The sequence below is a fragment of the Antennarius striatus genome, chromosome 5 (genome assembly GCF_040054535.1).
Source record: "Antennarius striatus isolate MH-2024 chromosome 5, ASM4005453v1, whole genome shotgun sequence".
Lineage (NCBI taxonomy): Eukaryota > Metazoa > Chordata > Actinopteri > Lophiiformes > Antennariidae > Antennarius > Antennarius striatus.
In genome coordinates this window covers 16,895,189-16,914,959 of record NC_090780.1, presented here as the reverse complement: position 1 = coordinate 16,914,959, position 19,771 = coordinate 16,895,189, and the positions used below count along the sequence as shown (strand labels likewise).

At 37.7% G+C, this 19,771-nt stretch overlaps 1 protein-coding gene across 3 annotated transcripts; it reads left to right on the top strand.

The window, feature by feature from the left end:
* Positions 1-1,473: 1,473 nt before the first annotated feature.
* On the top strand, positions 1,474-19,437 carry inavab (innate immunity activator b). Of its 3 annotated transcripts, none has more exons than XM_068316363.1 (11): positions 1,474-1,742; positions 7,546-7,834; positions 9,129-9,244; positions 12,649-12,782; positions 13,967-14,089; positions 14,197-14,428; positions 14,859-14,912; positions 15,032-15,338; positions 15,998-16,150; positions 16,334-17,042; positions 17,740-19,437. In XM_068316363.1, exons 3-11 carry the CDS (start codon positions 9,190-9,192, stop codon positions 17,830-17,832), a joined length of 1,860 nt encoding a protein of 619 aa, XP_068172464.1. In that variant the 5' UTR covers positions 1,474-1,742; positions 7,546-7,834; positions 9,129-9,189; the 3' UTR covers positions 17,833-19,437. The 3 variants fall into 3 exon arrangements, with proteins under 3 accessions (XP_068172464.1, XP_068172462.1, XP_068172463.1); XM_068316361.1 differs by having other exon boundaries at positions 15,995-16,150; XM_068316362.1 differs by lacking the exon at positions 7,546-7,834 and having other exon boundaries at positions 15,995-16,150.
* Positions 19,438-19,771: the final 334 nt, after the last annotated feature.

The following is a 19,771-nucleotide window of genomic DNA, read 5'->3' as shown; positions in this document are numbered from 1 at the left end:
GGTATTTTGAACTAGTATTAATAACTTCATGTCTGTAACATCTATCTCCTGTCTTCCTTTATAACTGAATGAAGCAAAATTTAAAAATTTTGTTTGTGATGATGAGACTGCTGTCACTGGTGACAGGAAGCTGGGCTTCAGTTGGGCCCTACTTACAAATACTGTATTAACAAACATAAAAAAAAGGATGTTTCTACCAACTACATATACCAGCGAGACTGTTGATTAGCATATTCAACAGTATTGCCATATTAAAACACCCTGATCCTTAATAAAGAAGTTTTCAGTCAGTTAAAACTGAATGACAATGGAAAAAAAAACAATCAAAGAAGAACAGCAACTCTGATGTTTTTTCAAAAAACATGGCTGTATGTGTCCCCTCTCCTTTATTCAGAATAAAGAATTGAACAATACAACCACTGTGCAGGATTCATCAGACATGTTTATCAGACATATTTCTTCTGAAATGTAATTACACTTTCCTTTACAAGACTTTTAATGCAAGTCTTAATAGATCATGTTTACGGTATGATGTTGCACTTTTACTTAAATGAAAGATCTGAATTTATTTCAAAGATGTAAACCACTTTTAATGAGTTGTTTTTTGAAAGTTAAATTGGTATACTGTAAATGCCAAATCTATCAAGAGACCCAACAATAAAAGTACAGTAATCTGCTTTCTTACAGTTTTAAAATGTTTATCTTTCTAGTTAGGTAATATTTTATATATTGCAACACATACTGCAAGTTTGGTATTTGAGATGTTTGAATCAACCAAGTTTTATACTGTATCTCCATTTGACGGTACATCGGTGAAAGATCACGTTGTTCACAGGATTAAGCGCCTACACTTTTAACCCTAACTTTGCTTCCGCCTACTGGCTGCGATGGAAAGATAAAACCGTTAGTGCCACTTTTTGGCTACAGTACTTTAGACATATTGTCCTCCTTTAATGACTTACTCTGACCACGTCAACGAGGCAATTCTGTAGTAATGACGTCAGAGAGCGCTGACTAACCATCAAACGGTATTTACTGCCCGTAATCCGCCCGCACAGTCGGGGAAGCGAGTCGTGTATGTGCCGTTCAAGACACATACTAAAATTGTTTTCTCCAACCCTCATGAAAATAAGCGATATTACGTGGAATTAAGAACAATAAGTGTAGTTTAATTTATTTTTCAATTGTTTAATACAATGTTTATCGTTTTAATGTAGCAATAAAATAGCAAATTGTCAGAATTCCCAACAGTGTAGGAATAGAGTGTAGAAATGACGAGAGACTCAAATAATACGTCGAATTATTTTCTGTCCTTAACAGAATATATATAATTATTATAATTATAATATAATTATTATATTATTATAACTTATAATTTATTTTACATGATGGTTTGTAAGATAAAGGTTGAAAACGCTGTTTTTATTACGTAGTGCGACTCTCATGTTCGACAGCACTTGAAGGTAGCACAGCATTGCTTTACTTTGCAGAGTTGAAGTAGCCTCTCCAACTAACTTTACATTTTGGGAGCATATAGTGGGTTTAATTTACTGCTCGTGTTGCAATTCTCTCGGTAAATCCACGAAGATCTAACCTGAAACTTCCAGCGTCGTTTTGTGTAGCGTTTTTGTAAATATAAGTAGAGATAAACTTCCAGCTGAAATCTGGGAGAATGCGAGCCGATGGAGATCCTTTGGATACACCGATGAGGCACGACGCTAGCTAGCTAACAAGCTACTGAGGTAAGAGAAAATAGGAGTGGGATTAGCATATCAGATGCCTTTTCAAAAAATACACATTAGTCGCAAATGTTTGTTTATTAATGCAGCTGAACTTGCTGTTTCTTCAAATTAACTATTTGGCATCGACTAGGTTGGAAAATGCAAACAACTCAAGTGATTTTCTGAACTTTGGGAAACTTTTTAAAGATGGGGCCCAGCGGCTTCATGAAGCTAACGGGATGAACCGGAGGAGGAAAAAAAAATCGCAGATACATTAAACCTTTACGGTTGTCGTGACTCCGCTTTTTATTTGAACAATTTGAATTCATTTTGTGTTCTACTTTTATCTGCTTTGGTCTAGTTTGTATTGCAGGTGTGTATTGTGTCGTTACTGTTTGGCAACATCTATTTACTGTATTACACATATTCCAATCAGTTATGACCTAATGACAGAGGTAAACTATTGAAACTGCTTATTTCTTTCATATCGTATGACACAGATCTCTTTAACTTCAATATTTGTTATTTAATAAGTTATTGACTTGTTTATGGATGTGATGACTCTTGCGTAAAAAATAACTAAAGTTGTAATGAGTAACACATTTAATTTGAAGTTATCTGACTAGCAGAAGTTCAACCCATTCAACATCCTCGTTGAACACAATGCACGGCGTTTTGAAGAAGAGAATAACAATATATTTCAGGTTACAGGGTCATTAACTCAACCAGCCACATGCATTTGTTGTTTACGATTACTCTCCGGCATGTAACTCAAAAATCTGTTAGGGTGTTTGGATGAAACTTTGTGTCCAGGTGTATCTTCAACCTGGGGAAAGTTGTAATTTTGAGGCAGATCCAGATATGGATTTGGGATTGGTAGAGTTAAGTCAGTCACTCTTTGTTTTCTTTGTGGATTTTTCTTTGCTTTAGAATTTGTAAAAGAAAAACAGTTGACCAGCAGATAAGTTACTGGCTTTACATGCTCCTATGTAAACACAAATAGTAAACACAAATAGTCTGTATTTCTGAGAGGAAATATATCATTCATACAAACAGGGTAATGTATATTTATGCTTAATATTGGTAAATAAAGGTTTTCTAACAGTAAGCCGTTGCTACCAATGAGAAGTACTTTATTAAATGAGAATAATTAATAACATACGGTAGAGCTAAAGATTTTTTTTTTTTAAGTACAATCCCTACAAAGATTTTCTTCAGTGTATGTAGTATGTAGTTTGTTATGTTTGTTCATTGAAACATTTTTGCTGTCTTCACATTCCTGAGCTTTGCCAGGGGTCACAAGGACAGAAGTGACTTAAGCCTCACTGACCTGCCAAAGGGCAGTCATTGCAACTCCTGCTGTGCAGACAAACTTTGGTCGTAATCATCAATTTTATTTCTTATGAATTCAATTGGAGGACAGAGCCGAGACATATGTGACAAATGCTGAATAAAATATTTCTCAGTTTATACATAATGTAGATTCTATCAAGAATGTTGGTGTTCTTGATACACTATGTTCTATCAAGAACATCAACAATGTGAATGCAGCAAATGTGACTCAGTGTAATGGCATTTTAGTTTGTTTGCTCTAGCCACAGTTTAGAATAGACTTTGATTTGCATGGTGGCATATGAACTTGTAATTCAGTAATCCACATCAAACATACCATGTCTGCGCATAGCATTCTCCCCATCTTTATTGTAGTCAATTAAGTCATTTAGGCAACATAAAAATAAAGGCAGTTTACAGGGAGACAGAGGTAGAAAAGAATCCTGGAAGTATAAAGAATTGCTTTGCTTGCCTTTTAAAGTCTTTGTCTGTGTTGTTTGTTTGTGCATCATTGCAGTACTTTTTTGTGAAGCACCTCAAATTAATCATGAGACTTTTTACAGTTATTCTAACTGCCTGATCATAGTTATTTTAATCTTAATGCAGTATTTTGCAGAATTGTAAGAATCACTTCTCTGTAATGCTTCTATCACTTTTTTTAAAGGTCTCATATCATGCTCTTCTAAATTCACACGGCTGCCAGAGGCCTGTACCATAAAGCTTGATTAACCTAGCCGGGCTTCCTCTTACTTATCTGGCTTCACTTACTGAGACATCCGCCCTCCGGATTTTCAGTACCATAAAGCCGGCTATCACTAATTATCACTAATTCAATTCAGGCTTGTCCAGTCTAGATCTGTGCGCGCTCACATAAAAAGGGCGGAGGTTGCTGCATGCGACCAATCGCAAACATGCAACAAACCAGCCCGAGCCGCATATTTCACAACGGAGGAGCCAACAATAATAATTAATAAATACGAGCAATACAAATCAATAATCCAGGCAAAAATCAACACAGTTGCAGCTGCCAAACGGCGCAAGGATTGCTGGCAAAAAATCGCTGACTGTCAATGCGGAAGTTAGTTCCATTATAATATAACTTCCCCACCATGACTGCACTTGCATGTCTGACTACAGTAACATTTGTGTGTTCCATAAATGTATGTATGTACGACATGTGATTGTAGCCCCCGCGACTTTATGAATAGCTCTACATACTGTGTTCTTCCCGAGGTTTTCGGCATCGCCAACAGAATACATAAAAGTACCTATGAATCAATCAATCAATCAATCCATGATTTGCTTAAACAAATAATTGATTAATTGCATTTTATCTGTGGCTTGCTTGTAACCCATCCAACGAGTGATTTAAGGACATCATAATAATTACGAACATCACTAAGAAATATATTAACTGTGGCAAAAAACGTCAGTGCAATGCACACTGTCTGCGGGACTGTCGTGGTTGCGGTGCGTTACATTACTGATGTAAGGCTCCAGCAGCTGACAGATGTAATGTAACCCCTCTCCCCAAAACCTTAACCTTTCGTACAGTGATTGTTCAGGCAATTCGAATGGATTATAGCGATCTCTAAATATTCTCTCGCGCCTGAGCGCTCTTCGCACAAGCTGTGCACCAAGATCCACGGGTTCTCATAAAACATACAGACCATTTTCCAAGAGAACTGATTGGTCAATAGGTGGGGCTGTTATACCTGCTGAGCTCTGATTGGTCAGTGGGTGGGGCTGTTATACCTGCTGAGCTCTTATCCTGAACTTATCCTGCTCCGGATAATTGCAAAATGATACAGAAAAAAATGCAATTGGTCTAATTAACGTATTGTCCGCACTGTAGGTCACTTTTTTCATGGTTTGATTGGTTCTGCAACTTTGAGGAGGGTGTGACTTTAAGTCCAAAAAATACAGTAATTTACATTTCATGTTGGATTTTATTTTGCATAGAATTTCTTGTGCACTGAGCTGTGCGGAATTGTCATCTTCCACAGTTTTGCGTTTGCCTGGTTCGCACTGATTGAATCGGATTATGCTTATTCTGCTGTTAGTGGAAAATTAAAGGGCCGCAAGAGGTTAGCTACAACTAAAGCTTTCAGATGAGTCTAAATATAAATGTGACAGTGCCAATGAATTTCACTGCTCATTTTTCTATTAAACCATAATTATAATAATGCTATAATTGTATGATAAAATTAACAAAAGAAGCCAATTAAATTTCAGAATTACTTTTATGACAATTAAGAATCTGCAGAAGATTCACAACTGTCCAATTACCAATATTTAAAAGAACAAAGCTGTAAAATATTTCAGGATATGGTTTAATTCCCTTAGCAGCTGATGGGCTACACGCTGGCTGCAGTAGTCTAGTCGTACACTTATAAAAGCATTCAGGAATATGTAAAGAATTTGTTTTGCCAGCTGCTGTTGGTTTCACAAAGGCTTCTGTCTGTCTCTTGGGGACTCTAGTTTATACAAGCTACCCATGACATCCACCAACTGGCTAATATACTGAGCATCTGTCTCACTTCAGTGGTCAGAAGTAGTTTAACTCCTCTTAATATCAAGCACTTTAACTTAACTGCGCATGCACTGTGATTATTGACAGAGGAATGTTGTAACATAACTGATAACTTCAACTATGAAGTACTTTTTTTGTTCTCAGCTACCCTTTTACAAGCTGACTTCTAAAACTTTTGGCGGTTTTTTGGACAAGACATGGCTTCTCCTGTTTGTTTTGTTAATTTAACAGGAGCTGAAAGAGTTTAGCAGTCCTTAACTCTACCAATTCTAATTCTCCAAAAACATTCTTGAAAAATGCCCACTTTCATGGTTTCTGTAATGCCTTGAAATAGTTTCTGAAGGGGTACAGTCATTCATTCTTCAGGGGACCTTTTTGTCAATCCATGCTACTATATGCATGTCCACATGAAGGTAGAACGGAAGAAGGATAGAATACTGTACTACAAGGGAAGTGATCTATCCACACCTTAATAAAATTTGGTTCAAAGAATTCAGTTCATTCTCATATGTGCTTTGTAGAATCAGTAAAGAAGTGCATCTCATAATTGGTTTCTTTAATTTGTCTATTTGTTAAATTTTTAGGTTTATTTCAACTTTTTTTTCATGCGAGTTCATCCACTTGTGATATCAGTTAATGTTTATCCACATTTCAGTTGTTTCATTCCATTTCAATTACAGTTAAAGACAGCAACAATTTTATCTACATGTACTTAATAAACTGACAAGTGGATGTAGTGGGCCAAATATTACCCAGTTTTGTTCTTTTTTTTGAAACAGCTTTGTTACTTTGCATCAGACAATAGAAAGAAAATTGACAATATATTAAAATAAATGTTTTAAAATAAACTTCATTGTGACTTTCATTGTCTGACAGATATACTGAGGGACTAATCTGTAGTATTGGCTGTACAATATTGAAGTCACTGTCATTGAAATAAGCACTGTATATGACAAGAAATCACATAAACAAACACTCTTAGTACCTATTGTGACGTTTTGTGTGAAATATGCCCGGTTAGAGTTCACACCGTGAAACCTGAATGGATAAGTGACCAAATGTCTGCAGCTTTCCTGGTCCACTGTCATTTGAGATCTGATTCCTTGGTGTCTGGGAATTGAGGGACCTTTTTCCAGAGTGTCTGTTCACTAACATTCCTGGAAAGCCAAAATGAATATTGAGATTCAGAATGAATGTGAGCCATGCAGTTACAGAGCAGGTGCTGCCTCTGCGTCTCTGTAAATCATGCGGACTATCCCACCGCCATGTGTTTCCTCCTTTTCTGTGAAGGCAGAAATGGCATGCCACGAAGGCGTCTTGCAGCTAATTTCAATGGGCGGAGAGTGGCTGAAACTGATAAAGTGTGGTTCCAAATTTTACCTAGTAATTCTAAATTTTACAACTGCTTATCCATTTATATTTTGTAAACCGTCCTAAAAATGCTAGTCTAGGAATTATTCACTAGTTAATAACAGTGAACAAGACCCTGCCTACTAACAGTTGTTGGTTACTGATATCATTTGGATAGACTGATGAGGGCTGAACGTTTTATTCAAATTATTATTCGATACTCTATCACGGATTTTGCCACAAATTTCCCCACTGTGGGACAATAAAGGTCTTTTATTATTATTATTATTATCTTTACGTGAAAAGTCACAGCATTTTGAAAAATGTCCAACATGACTGTGAGGTGAGATTTTTACATTTGATCTGTCTTCCAAAAATACAGTTCAAACCTTTTTCAGTTTAACATTGTGTATCAGGGAGCAGGTACAGTAGTTATAAGTAAGTAGCTGTAACTTGGTGGCTTGTTCATTCAATACTTTATCACCTTGTCAAACTGATAATATACAGTAATTGTTGTTACTCTAGTCTGTTCTTTTTGGCCCTGGTCTTTGTCACACTGTCATTCCTTTATAGTAATGCTGCTTTTGTAATTGCTTTTGTATTGCTCAGGTTGCCACCACCCGTCTCCTAGGACACTGATAAGAAGGTGAAGCTTAATTTCACTGTATGTGCCATTGTTGTTGACACAGTTTCAGTCTCAGATTGGAACGCTGAGTTATATGATCCTGACTCAAGTGTTCAGCCCCCCCAATGTGGCCACTCCTCTGCAAAAGACAGCGCTTTCTCAGCAGGCGAGTCTCTCATTCCTGTCCAGACTGCTCAGCTCCAGTTTGGGGTGTTTCCATTCAAGTCAGGAACTCTTAACTTTGGATTTTAACTATTGCACAAGTTTTATAAAGTAAGTCAGATCTTTATGTGCTGTCCAGTTGGAAGTGTTTCATGTAAATCTGAATTTATTTGTAAAGGCAGTCATTGTGTTAACAATGCTTAAACTTTAAAAATTATTTCACATTGAGACAGTCATATTTTGACGTGAACTGCATAAGTCTCAACATCAGACTTTGAGCTTGTGATCAGATAAGCACAGGTTGACGCTTTGGGCTCAGGAACATAAAGAAAAATGTGTAAATGTAATAAATAATATTTGTGCTTGATTGTAAATATTTTATTTACAAATATGATGTGTAAAGAAAATAATTATTTTCATATGTTTCAGTAGTAATTTTTTGCAGCCCTTTTGTGTTTTTGTCGTTTAGATTTTTGCTGTGGTTAAATAAATAAATGGCGTGGACATTTAAAACTAGTGTGTAAATCAATCACCTGCCATATTTAATGAGATGGATAAGTAATTTTTGTGGTAATTAATAGTTTACCGCAAGTGCCATTTAATGACACTTAAAGATTGTAGGATGTTGTCTTCATTATTAAATGTAATTGAAATTTCTTTCTTAAACAGGTTGATTTTGTATCTAGTTAAGTTTGCTCTATATCAGCACTTTTACCTTCATTTTGCGAGCCTAGCATCCTTTTACCTGTGAGTTGGAAAAATAGAGGCTCCCGTAAGGATTCATATGAGCTGTGTGGAAGTGGAAATGTCATGTTCATTCCATGTTTCGAATAAGCCTGGGTAAATTTAATGATTCATGAACTAATGAATCAATGCCTGTCTGTCACCTGGATCATGACTTAAAGCGCATTCCTGTACTCTCCAAAGTTAAACATCTAACCAACAAGTTTCACCGTTTATTTTGATGCTAACAGAGTGTATAGTTCATGGCTTCTGAGCCTCTTATCTGAAGGAATTAGATAATACTGATCACATGAGGTAACAAACAGGCAGTCACAGGAAACACTCTAGACTTTGGCAGTATGTACATGTACTCATACTGTGGGAGACTATGACTACACCTGTCTGTAGGGTCAAGAAGACATGTCACACCTGAGTCACTCAAGCTACAGGTCATAAGATAAGCTAACAGGCAGTCTTTGTAAAACTTGAATTAATACTGTTTGCCTTTAAATTTAATTTTCACAGCTCATGTATTGCAATTGCATCCCGTTGACAAGTTGTTTTCTTTTTTATTCAGGTGTTTTCTTTTTGCCTTTTGTGTTGGTGTTTGGCCTAGTGTTACAGCAACCGTTCCGAAATGTGTACATGTATTGAATTCTAAAACTGATGTAATACTTTACAGGAAATGGTAGTTATTGATGTTATCTACTGAAGACCAACAATAGGACGTTGATCTGCTGACAATGGAGGGCAATGGAGAGATCAGTGACACCGACAGCGGCATCATCCTTCATTCAGGTGAACATTCTGTCTGTAACTAATTGCATTTCATTTTTTGTTAAGTGAGAATTGTACTATGTAACGTTTTTCAAGCACTCAAATCTTGTTTGTAGAATTGACTACAGCCAGTGTGGTGTAGTAAATACAGTAGATGGTGGAGGCTGCTTTAGGAATACTCTTCAGTTGCAGGGCTACACATGTGCACAGTCCACTGTAGGAAGGGATAGTGTTTGGCTGCATTTAGTTTAGATCCTGAAGTCTCTATCACTGACATTAATGTCAGGCATCATGCGACCTGAAATTGGTTTAAACAAAGCACACATTGTTCCTGGAGGGAGGCTCAGATGTGTCTGAAGAAAAAGCTTTGTTGAATTGACTAAAGAGCAGATGCTTTATGTTCCAATAACTTCATGTCAGAAGTTTAAACTATTTCACCAGACGTGAAATTAAAATTGAAATGAGATTTGTACCCTTGATTTTAAGTACACATGGATTTAAAAAGCAAACAAAGCCCTTCAAAAATGTAGCTCCTTGCTGGAAGTGTGTTTTATGTAGCCTCTTACAGATGACACTGTATTTCATCCATCTGTGGAAATGTTAGGGGTACTGGTTGTTAACTGTTATTCTTCTGAACGGGCGGGGGAATCAGTGAGAGTTCTGTATCCACATCTGGTGGTCATGTCAGCAGGACATGGTAGTTGTTTGACAAATAGGACATTTTATTCAAAGAAGAAAGGCTGAAAATGTCTTTGGGTAGAGTGCGAGATCCTCATAACTCTTAAAGCAGGGGGTTAAATTAACCATAAAGTTCTGTAGCTGGAAAAAACTTACTTTGTTTTATTTTCAAAGCTGCTTGATGCGTAAAACAACATGGCCGATGCTAATCCTACTGTGTTATCCATCACTTTTGGGATGCAGTCTGTTTTCTAAAGTCACACACGGTTTTGGCAGAATCAGCTAGTTGAGTCAAGATAAACTGGAGGTATAGAAAGGGATTTTTATTGTGGCTTTATTGCACAATCTGTGTGTCAGAAAAGTTTGTGATGAGCTGGCTGTAAGATGGTTTATCACTTTTTGTTTCATTTTCTTGAACTTAGTGAAGGGACATTTTTAAACATTTTCCATTTTGTCCATACAGAATCTACTCAACCCATTTTACCGTTTTATTTTGAAGTAAAAATTATTCATCAGGAAGTAATACACAACTAAAAATGAAAAAACAACATTTAATTTTGAAAGGTTGTCTTTATTCAGCTGCTGCGTGCAAACAAGACTAGAAACATGCCAGTACAACCTGAGCAAGAGGGAGGCTGTTAGTCAACAACCAGTATCAGAAGTATGTTCAGATGAGTAAGATTTATTTTATGAGTGTTTGTGGAGATCCAGGTTGGATGTGTCTACTGTTCGACTATTGCTATATGGCTGTTTGACCTTGATGGAGGTGTGTTAACAAGGAATCCAAGTCATTTCTTGTATGAAAGACAAGTTTTCAGATCACATTTACAGTATTTTCTGCACCATAAGGCGCACTGACTATAAGTTGCACCTTCAATGAATGGCTTATTCTAAAACCCCTTTTCATATGTAAAGTGCACTGGACTATAAGGCGCACTGGATTATAAATTAAACCTTTTCTTATATGTTGAGCCATATAGGTTAGAGGGATCTATTGAAGGCCTTCAATGAATGGCCTATTTCAACTGTTTTTATATATAAGGCACACTGGATTACAAGGCACACTGTCAGTTTTTGAGAAAAATAAAGGCTTTTAGGTGTGCCTTATAGTGCGGGAAATATTGTAAATGGTCCAGCTTAAAAGCATACTCCACTGATGTAGCAGTTCCATCCTGTTACATTGTTACCCACAATGCAGTCAGTTCATGCAGTGATTCAGGTTTTAAGCGAGTATTGGTTAATGTGGCCCCGAGCCTCAGTTCTCAAGAGGAGATAAGGATTAGGTTGTATCAGTTTGGCAACGTCACATCTTTCCACACCTCCACATTTCCGTCATTTTTAAGTGTCTTTATCCTGGAACCCAACTGTCCCCTGAAGTGACATCATTTCCCAAAATGTAGATTTTATTCAAGAGATCTTTTTTTCAGGTTTAATGCATTTTTATTTAATATTAGCACTGAAATTTCTTTCTATAAATTAATTTAGTTTGACAGAAAAGGAAGTATTTATCTTTTATAGAATCAAAAATGAAACGTAAATTTGCCAACTTGACACTTTTTTCTTCAATTTTATAAGTTTTGAATTGAGTAATCACATTCGTTATTTTATTTTCTTCATTAAAAGCAGACGCAAATTGGGCATTCCGCATTATTCTCTCTTATGGTAACAATGGCATAGAATTAACAGTGAGCGTTTGCAGCCATGCCTATAGTATACTCTGCATTGTCTACTGATTAGTTCTGGCCTTTCTGACATTCCTTGTGCCTTAATTGAGCCACGTGATGTCTTCTCTATACAATGAAAAGTCAGTCTACTAAGAAAGGGGGGACTGTCAGTCTAGGAAGAGGAATTCTTTGGCCTATTGTAATGCCGTCATGCTTCTTTCCTGTCGCACCTCCAACATTTGTGAATACCTGCAGGGACTTTGTTAATAATCTCTGAAAGTATGCTCTGGGTATGTTGCCTAAAGCCACTCCTACCATCCTCACACTAATCTTAATGTCATTAGCAGCCAGGTTTACAGACAGCAACAGTCGAAGTTCTCTTTGTTCCAAAGATCCACCACTAATGCAGCATGGGTTCAAGGAAAACTGAGAATATCCAAGGGTGTGTTCTTTTGAATGTATCCATTGTTCTAAAACTAAATCAACTTGATGACAGTACATGTTTTAGTTAAATGGAATTCAAAGGTGCTATTATGTGTAGCAGTCAGCAGTAATCAAAGTAAAACACAATTTACTTGGTAATTGATCATAAATAACAAATAAACTCAGTGATTCCTCAATTCAGAACCTGGAAGCAGTAAATCCAAATACTCTAGTTGACTTTGTTCTGATCAGATAGCCAGGACCACTGTAGCATTCATAAGTTTTACACTTGTTTGAATTTATTGCAGATAGAAGATACGTGTTAAATTTGTAGTTCTGTATTTGCATTTGCTGAGTGTGACTCCATACATGTAATCCACACTGAGATTAACATTGTAGACTGCAGGTCACATTGGAGAAGATTTTTATCAGAAAAGTCTGTTGCTGCCAGGAAACTTGTCAAAGCACTTCTTGTACTTTGCATTTCACACTGACGAATAGTTAGGGTTAGTGGAAGTATACCTTGTTCGGCTTTACAGAAAACCTTCAACTTCCACTTACTGGGTCTCATGTATTCTGAAAAGCAAACGTTTAACTAGCACACCTCAGTTGCTTAATCTCAGATGAGCTCACTTGCTTCTCTCCTTTTGTACAACGCAGGCTCCGACAGCCCAACGACACATACCAAGGATGTGACCACACACACACGGGCCATGAAGCTCAAGCATCAGGATCTCAAAGACAGACTGGAGATCTGTATACTGGAGCTGAAGAAGCTCTGTATCCGAGAAGCTGTAAGTAGCAGCCGCCAATAGGCCATAAAATGAGGAACTCTAGGTAAAGTTTTAGTAGACTGGACAAAGGGAAGACGTAGTAGACAACCACTACTTCATATGATTCAGCACCTGTTATAAAACGTCACACAGGTGGGGTCATTTACTGCTGCTGACACATTCAAGTGACGCATTTTACTGCCAGTAATGTGTAACAAGGGACATCAGTGAGATGTGTTTGGCCATGTCCACACTAAACCTCTGTGTGAGGTGGCAGATTACAGCAAGATCATGAGAAAACAAGAGGTGGCAAATGGGAGGAATTACCGTACACAGGTGTTCAAAAAAGACAAATTATCAAATTAGTTCAAGCTAACTCTGAGTAGAGTAAACATTATCTACTTCATCTGGGCAATGTTTAAATGAAATGAGGTCTCTGGTAATTTCTCAGGTTTTGTTTCCTGGTGGTTCTGCTGGTCAGAAGACTTTTGCCACGTCACGTTTACGTTTTTAATCTCATCTGCTTCCTTTTTTCTCGAGAATAAAATTACAACCAAAAAAATCACCACACTTAGTAATTTTGAAACTGAGCACGAATAGTTTTTGGAGTGTGATGCCATGTCCTCGTGCTCCAGGGTAAAATCCCAGGACACATCATTCTTTCCTGTTGACACTTGGGTTCGGCTGTCCTGTTGGGACATGCTGAGGTGAACTAATGGCAGGCGTGATGCCTCTCCCTTCACCCAGTGACAAAAGAACAGCTAATCTCATTGATCATTTTGTCTGTCTGGGAAAATGTTTTGGTAAGGAGTGACTTTAAATTTGTGTTACTGTTTAAATGAAGTCCGCTACATTTTGTTGAAGTTTGGTTTGGACTGAGATACTTGATACAATGAGAAAGTGAGGCTGACGGAATGTGTTGTGAAAGGAAATCTGTGCAACTCAGGATTGTGCAATAGATCCCTCTAACCTATATGCCTCAACATGTAAGAAAAGCAGAATAAGATAAACGTACGTCATTTAGAAACTGCCAAGAATTTGGATGAAAAATTTGTATGGTCCTCATTTAAAATGATCTAAAGATATATAAAACTTCCTAAAATGTCTTAAATACAATTACACAATTACATAGTGTATATTTTGAAAAAAAGAATAGTCATGTTCTTTGTTGACAGTTGAAATGTGATATTTTCTGTGTCTTTCAGGAGTTGACAGGCTGTCTGTCAGAAGATTACCCTCTCCTGCCTGGAGAGAAGCCTCCGCAGATTCGTAGACGCATTGGAGCTGCGTTTAAATTGGACGAACTAAGCATTCCTCAAGAATCAAAGGTATAATTGTCAGTCTGGTCTTTTAATTGATAAAGTAAGGTGTAAACCTCCAGTACATTCAGTCTTTCAACAGCCACCTTGTTTTCACCCTGCCTTAACCTCTCTAGGACTCAGAACTGAGTTTAGTTGATGCTGAGTTGGCACTTCAGATGAAGATATTTGAGGCGGCCTGTAAGCTCTGCAAAGAGGAGCACCTCGGTAAGGCTGTTAAAAAGAGCCGGCTGCTGCAGTGCAAGAGAGAAGAGAAAAAACTCAAACAGCTACAAGAGTCGGCATTTCAGCTCCGACTGGAGCGCGGACGATCCTCACCACTCCCTGCTTTTAATATTCCGCAACTAGGTGAGAGACACTTTTCAAAACCAGCGAACATTTATTCCACGATAAAAAAAAGTGTTGTTTTGATGTCTTGCCAACCATGTGTGAACCTCCCTTGAACCACAAGTGTTGCAACACTCTTTTCACTCGTCACAGTGATTTTAAACATCATAAACTCAAAACAAGGGCATCATTATTCAAACACATCAACAGGCAGCCCTGTTGTGATGGGAATGCAAATCCCTGCCATGCTGTGCATACCTATTACAACCAAATCAAGCCCTGTGTATGGAAAATCCCCACTAGAAAATAGTTTGTCAATAAAAATTTTCCATAGAGAGAGTTTATTACAATATTAAGTTTCACTTCTTAGTTTAACCTTTTCAGTTGGTTTTTCAGCATGTATATATGCATCACTTCACAAATGCATCACCATTTTTGATCTGATTTTCAGATGTGGGTACATCTGATGACAGCTCTCTGTCTGATTCTGTGGTCCAAGATGAAGGTGAGACCCAATTTCTATTAGCTGAAGAATACTTTTGCTGTTGTGAATATGCATATTTGTCAAGTCTGCATAACTTTTAGTAGAGATTTGACATGAAATCATTTCCAATATTTCTCTAGAAGTCACCAGCCAGTCGTCACAGCTGTCCTCAGGACTCCTCTGTCCAGTAGAGAAAGATCCTCCCCAGCCTGAAGCTGCATCCTCACAGTCCTTCACAAACGGCTCCTACCTGTCTCCATCTGTAACTCCTCTGTGTCTGCCTCTGACCCCTAGTCAGTCTCCCCACCCAAGCCTAAGCTCCACACTGAGTTTAACATCAAGCCCGGTGTACGACCCTCCTCCAATCCAGCATTCTCCATGGTCAGAGTCTAGTCTGGACCAGCCTTACCAGAAGAGTAAAAAGTCACGCTCCTCCAGCAAGACGAGGTAATACACCATCCATCATGACTGCTTTGCTGTTCATCAGGTTTTGGTTTAGACAAGTGAGTGTGGTTTGTACTTCTTTGATTGTGGTACACTTAGAAATTCTGAGTTTTGTTGATGCCAGTAATCCCTCACTTGTTTGCTTCAAGATCAGCAGCTTCATTGCGGATTTTTAGTAAGTAATCACGTGATGCTATACATGCACACTATTGGCTGACAGCATTCGGAAGTGTGCTGCATCCCCAGATTCACGGAATGCAGTGCATTCCGCTATATTGCGGTATTTAGTTTTTCATGGGTGGTCCTGGAACTCATAAACCGCGAGTAACAAGGGATTACTGTTCTTGAAATATTAGAGGCTTCTTCATGAATTAATTCATGAATGTACAATACTGTCATCTGCTGTTGGGCTGTTGGTACAGCAATCACTGTGAATGGTCTACTTATAAATCCTACTGAGTTTTTATGAAGCCTTGATGCAGAAGCTGAACTCAGGGTTTTCTCTTCAGTAATTGTCTCTTCTAGTACCTATTTACCCATCATAATAGGTAATAGGCATCACCTATGTCTATAATTGTAATAAAAGCATGGATGTTTATTAGATGTGGATATGTGAGAGGAAAAATATAATTTTCATGCTCCTATTTTCTTGTGTCAAGCAGTCCAGTCAAAAGTGATGTGTTGCCACCGATTGAAGCTTGCTTACCACAGGCTGCTCTGCCGATGCAGCTTTCCCATCTAAAGCTGAGCCGCACCCAGTCGAGCAGCATGCCTTCCACTCCAGAGATGCGTGTGCACAGACAGCTGTCCCTCAGGTGGGCACACATCAAACACAGCTACATGTCCTGTATGTCAGCAGTATGTGTCAGCCTGTCATTATCTGCAAGTCTTTTCATTGTTCAGGAACTTGAAAATTTACATATCTGATTTGAGTTTTGTTCGTTTTACCGTGCTAAAGCACTTGCCATGTAACACGTGTGTTTATGTGATTTGTGCAGGTTATCCAACCCTAATTCTCCAATTGAAAAGGAGCGTGGTCGCACCAGAGGTCCAAGGAGGCGACTGACAGAATATGCAATAACTTTACCACAAACACCTCCCCCTGCAGGGAGCTATGGAAACCAAGCTAGTTCCGAAGACAGCAACTCTGAACATTCGTTTACATCTTACAACAGCTCACCATGTCAGGAGCTGCTCTGTGAGCTGCCACCCAATCGATATCAGATAGCATTCCTACAGCGGAGCCCAGCTGGCAGCTATGGACCTCAAGCTTTACCACACAGTGGCTTTTACCACAATGCCAGACACCAGTCCAGTCCAGGTTTTCACAAAACCTATTATAATGAAGACTCGGCCTATTCACCTGATCTGGACTTGGCACAGAGCTATTATGCCCTGCAGTCTCCCTGCCCTTCCAACAGATATGAGTACTGGTATAAAGATGCCACTGTGACCCACCAGAGAGCACAGAGGCCTTTGCCACCTGATATTAGACTTTCCCCCTCCCCAGCTCAATGGGAGGATCCGCACTACCGTAACAGTGGTCTCCCACAGCAGATCGTGAAGGAGCAGCTCAAGTCGTGGCACAGGCGAAGTCAGCTCAAGGCCCCCAGGTCCCGTTCTCTTGACAGACAGGGAGCAGTCAGAGTGAAAAGCATGACAGCTCGAGAATCAACCGGCTACCAAAACCAGAAGTACCCTGAACAGGTAAGGAGATTAAATTATTAAGCAAGGTGCCTGATGTCATTAAGTGCCTGACTTAATTATTATGTAAAGTAAGGAAGTTAATTTTACTTATCCAACAGCTTCATTAATGTTTCACTGTTCCTGGACAAAGTAAATTTATAATCAGTAGAATAAGACGTGGACATTTTACACACCAAAAATCCTGGAAAAATTGAATTGCCTCATGTATGTTTTGGAAATTGTCCTGTTTGATGAGAAATGTAGCCTGTTTCTGCTGTAGCATTATTAATAGTTTTTTGTTTGTTTCCAACAAATGACCGTGCCAACAGACACTGATGCACAGCCACAGATTTCAAAACGCATGAAGTCACCTATCAAGTCTCATGATATTGATACGTTTTTTTACATGTTAGAAATACAAATTATGTTCACCGTACTTTTTTCTATGGTTGAATATTCCAGTCAGAAGGAAATTTTTTTAGTTCATTTCCTTAGATACATTCCTATATAATTGTGAAGTAATGAATATTTAGAAGGTACAGCAGAATTTGACAAAGACAGTCAGGATGCCATTTATGACATTATGGTACACAGTATATGAAACTAAACACCACATTCATTAAACAGATTAGAGGCACATATTATCCATGTTTTTATTTTAATTATCTTAACCGTGGTTCTTAAGGTATTGTTCCTTTTTTCTGTTATTAATTTGAAGGTTACCCAAAGGAGAGCTCCACAGAGAGCTGCAGATGACACTGAGGGACTTTGGGTTGTAGATGATGGCTCTCACTTTGCAAGTCAAGTGTGAACTAAAGACAACAGAACTTGGATCATAAAGATAGGAACTCAGATACAAGTGAAACAGTTTACAAGTATGTAATGTGAAGTAATCAAGTTGAAAATTTCAGATAATCATGTTTACTGCCTGATTGTATTTTGACTTACAGATAGTGGATAAAAGAAGTGGCATATTTTATCATATTATTCAATGTACAATAATAAAACCTGAAGTCACTGTAGTTTTGAGTCAAATACGGCTCTGACAAGATGACACTAAAGATGCTGTTTTTGTCCTCTGTATGTTGTTCTGTATCTGCAGTTACAAATAAACTTGAACTGGGTGCTTGTTAAAAGTTATGAACTAAAACGTGGGGTAAATTGTTTTTTATTATTGGGGACTGTTTTAACCTGTGACTGTTGGCATATCCAAATCTGAGTAATTGCCATCTTAAAACTGGCTATTATATTTCTAAAAAAACAACATATTGTCACCATCAAAGTTTTTGTGTTATTAAATACAAAGTTTTTATGTGCAACTTTTTTAAATGAATTGACGACAGCGTGGAGAGTTTCTAGTAGATCTGACAGTCTTTGTGCCCTTTGTAGTTGGTTAAATAAATTGTATGTTTTCAACATAACTTTCTTCATTTCACTAACAATTAGGGCTCTTGTTGATGTTGATTTCAGATAATTGTTTTTAAAGTCATGTTTGTCACGTAAAGTACTTGCATACAAATCCTGCAACATTGTGCTTCATTAGATACATATATTTATAGCAAAAAACACACTACTATATTTTATTTGCAGTTAGATAGATGTGAAATAATGTGCTCCATTCCACCTAGATGTGTGAAGGAAATAAATCCAGAGTAAATATAGTGTAAATGAGCAGGATATTTTTGTTAACCTCAAGCCTGGTCATGTTTTTATACTTACATGGGTCTGGATGTACCTAGTAATGTGTACTAACAGATTAAATGAACTAGTTAAAATTAGACAATAACTTGTATGACATATAGTGTAGCAAAGAAAGACAAAAGAAGAGCTTTGATGCTTGGCAGCTATTAATGTGTCAAATTAAATTCTAAATGTCCTGAGCTTTAACAGAATGTTTGTCAGCTCTGTGTTGGTGCACTAATACTTGAGACCGCAGACCACTGGACACTATGCTTATTTCTTGAAACAGTTTCATGTCAGTACCATGTTTTGCAGATGAACTGTTGCCAACATGTGATTCAGTTGTCTACATGCTCTTTGTGGCAGTTTGAGGATGATAGGCATTTGCTGAAATTTCCACGACACTACGCACTGACCGAGCTGTCAAATGATCAATTGTGTTCATTTATAAGGCTTTGAACCATTGGGCTCATGGAAAATCAAAGACTTGAAATAAAAGAACGCATGGACCTGAATTGGAAAAAAAATCCACCTGCAGTTAAGCATGTGTGGGTGCGAAAGTGTTTGTATGTGTGTGTGTCACAATCATGTTACCTTGTGTGCCTCTGGTTTTAATGTTTTTCTTATTTATCAGTTAAAGTAGTTTAAATGCACCTGATTATAATAATATTCTCCTTTTGTATGGAAAATCTGTGAAATAAATTCCCTGTGGAAGAAATAAAGAGCAAAGTTTTCATCATGCTGTGTTTCATTTCTTTGGACCATGTGTTGATATTGGTGTAGATCTTTTCAGACTTGTCAGTGTAGGAAGCACTCAATAACTAATTAAGTTAATGATGTTTGAAGGCTGTTCACTAATATTATTACTATTGTGAAATTTTTTTATTGATCATGCTGAGTTTTAATATTTGCCTCAACGTGATTGTGAACAATGAATGCATTCCGTTGTGTAGTTAATGAAAGTTATTATAAACAAAAGGCTTAAAGGATAAAAGGCAAATAGTCATAAATTAATTTCAGGAGTTTTTTACCACTATTGCCAGCTTGTTTCCAACATTTGACAAGATGTT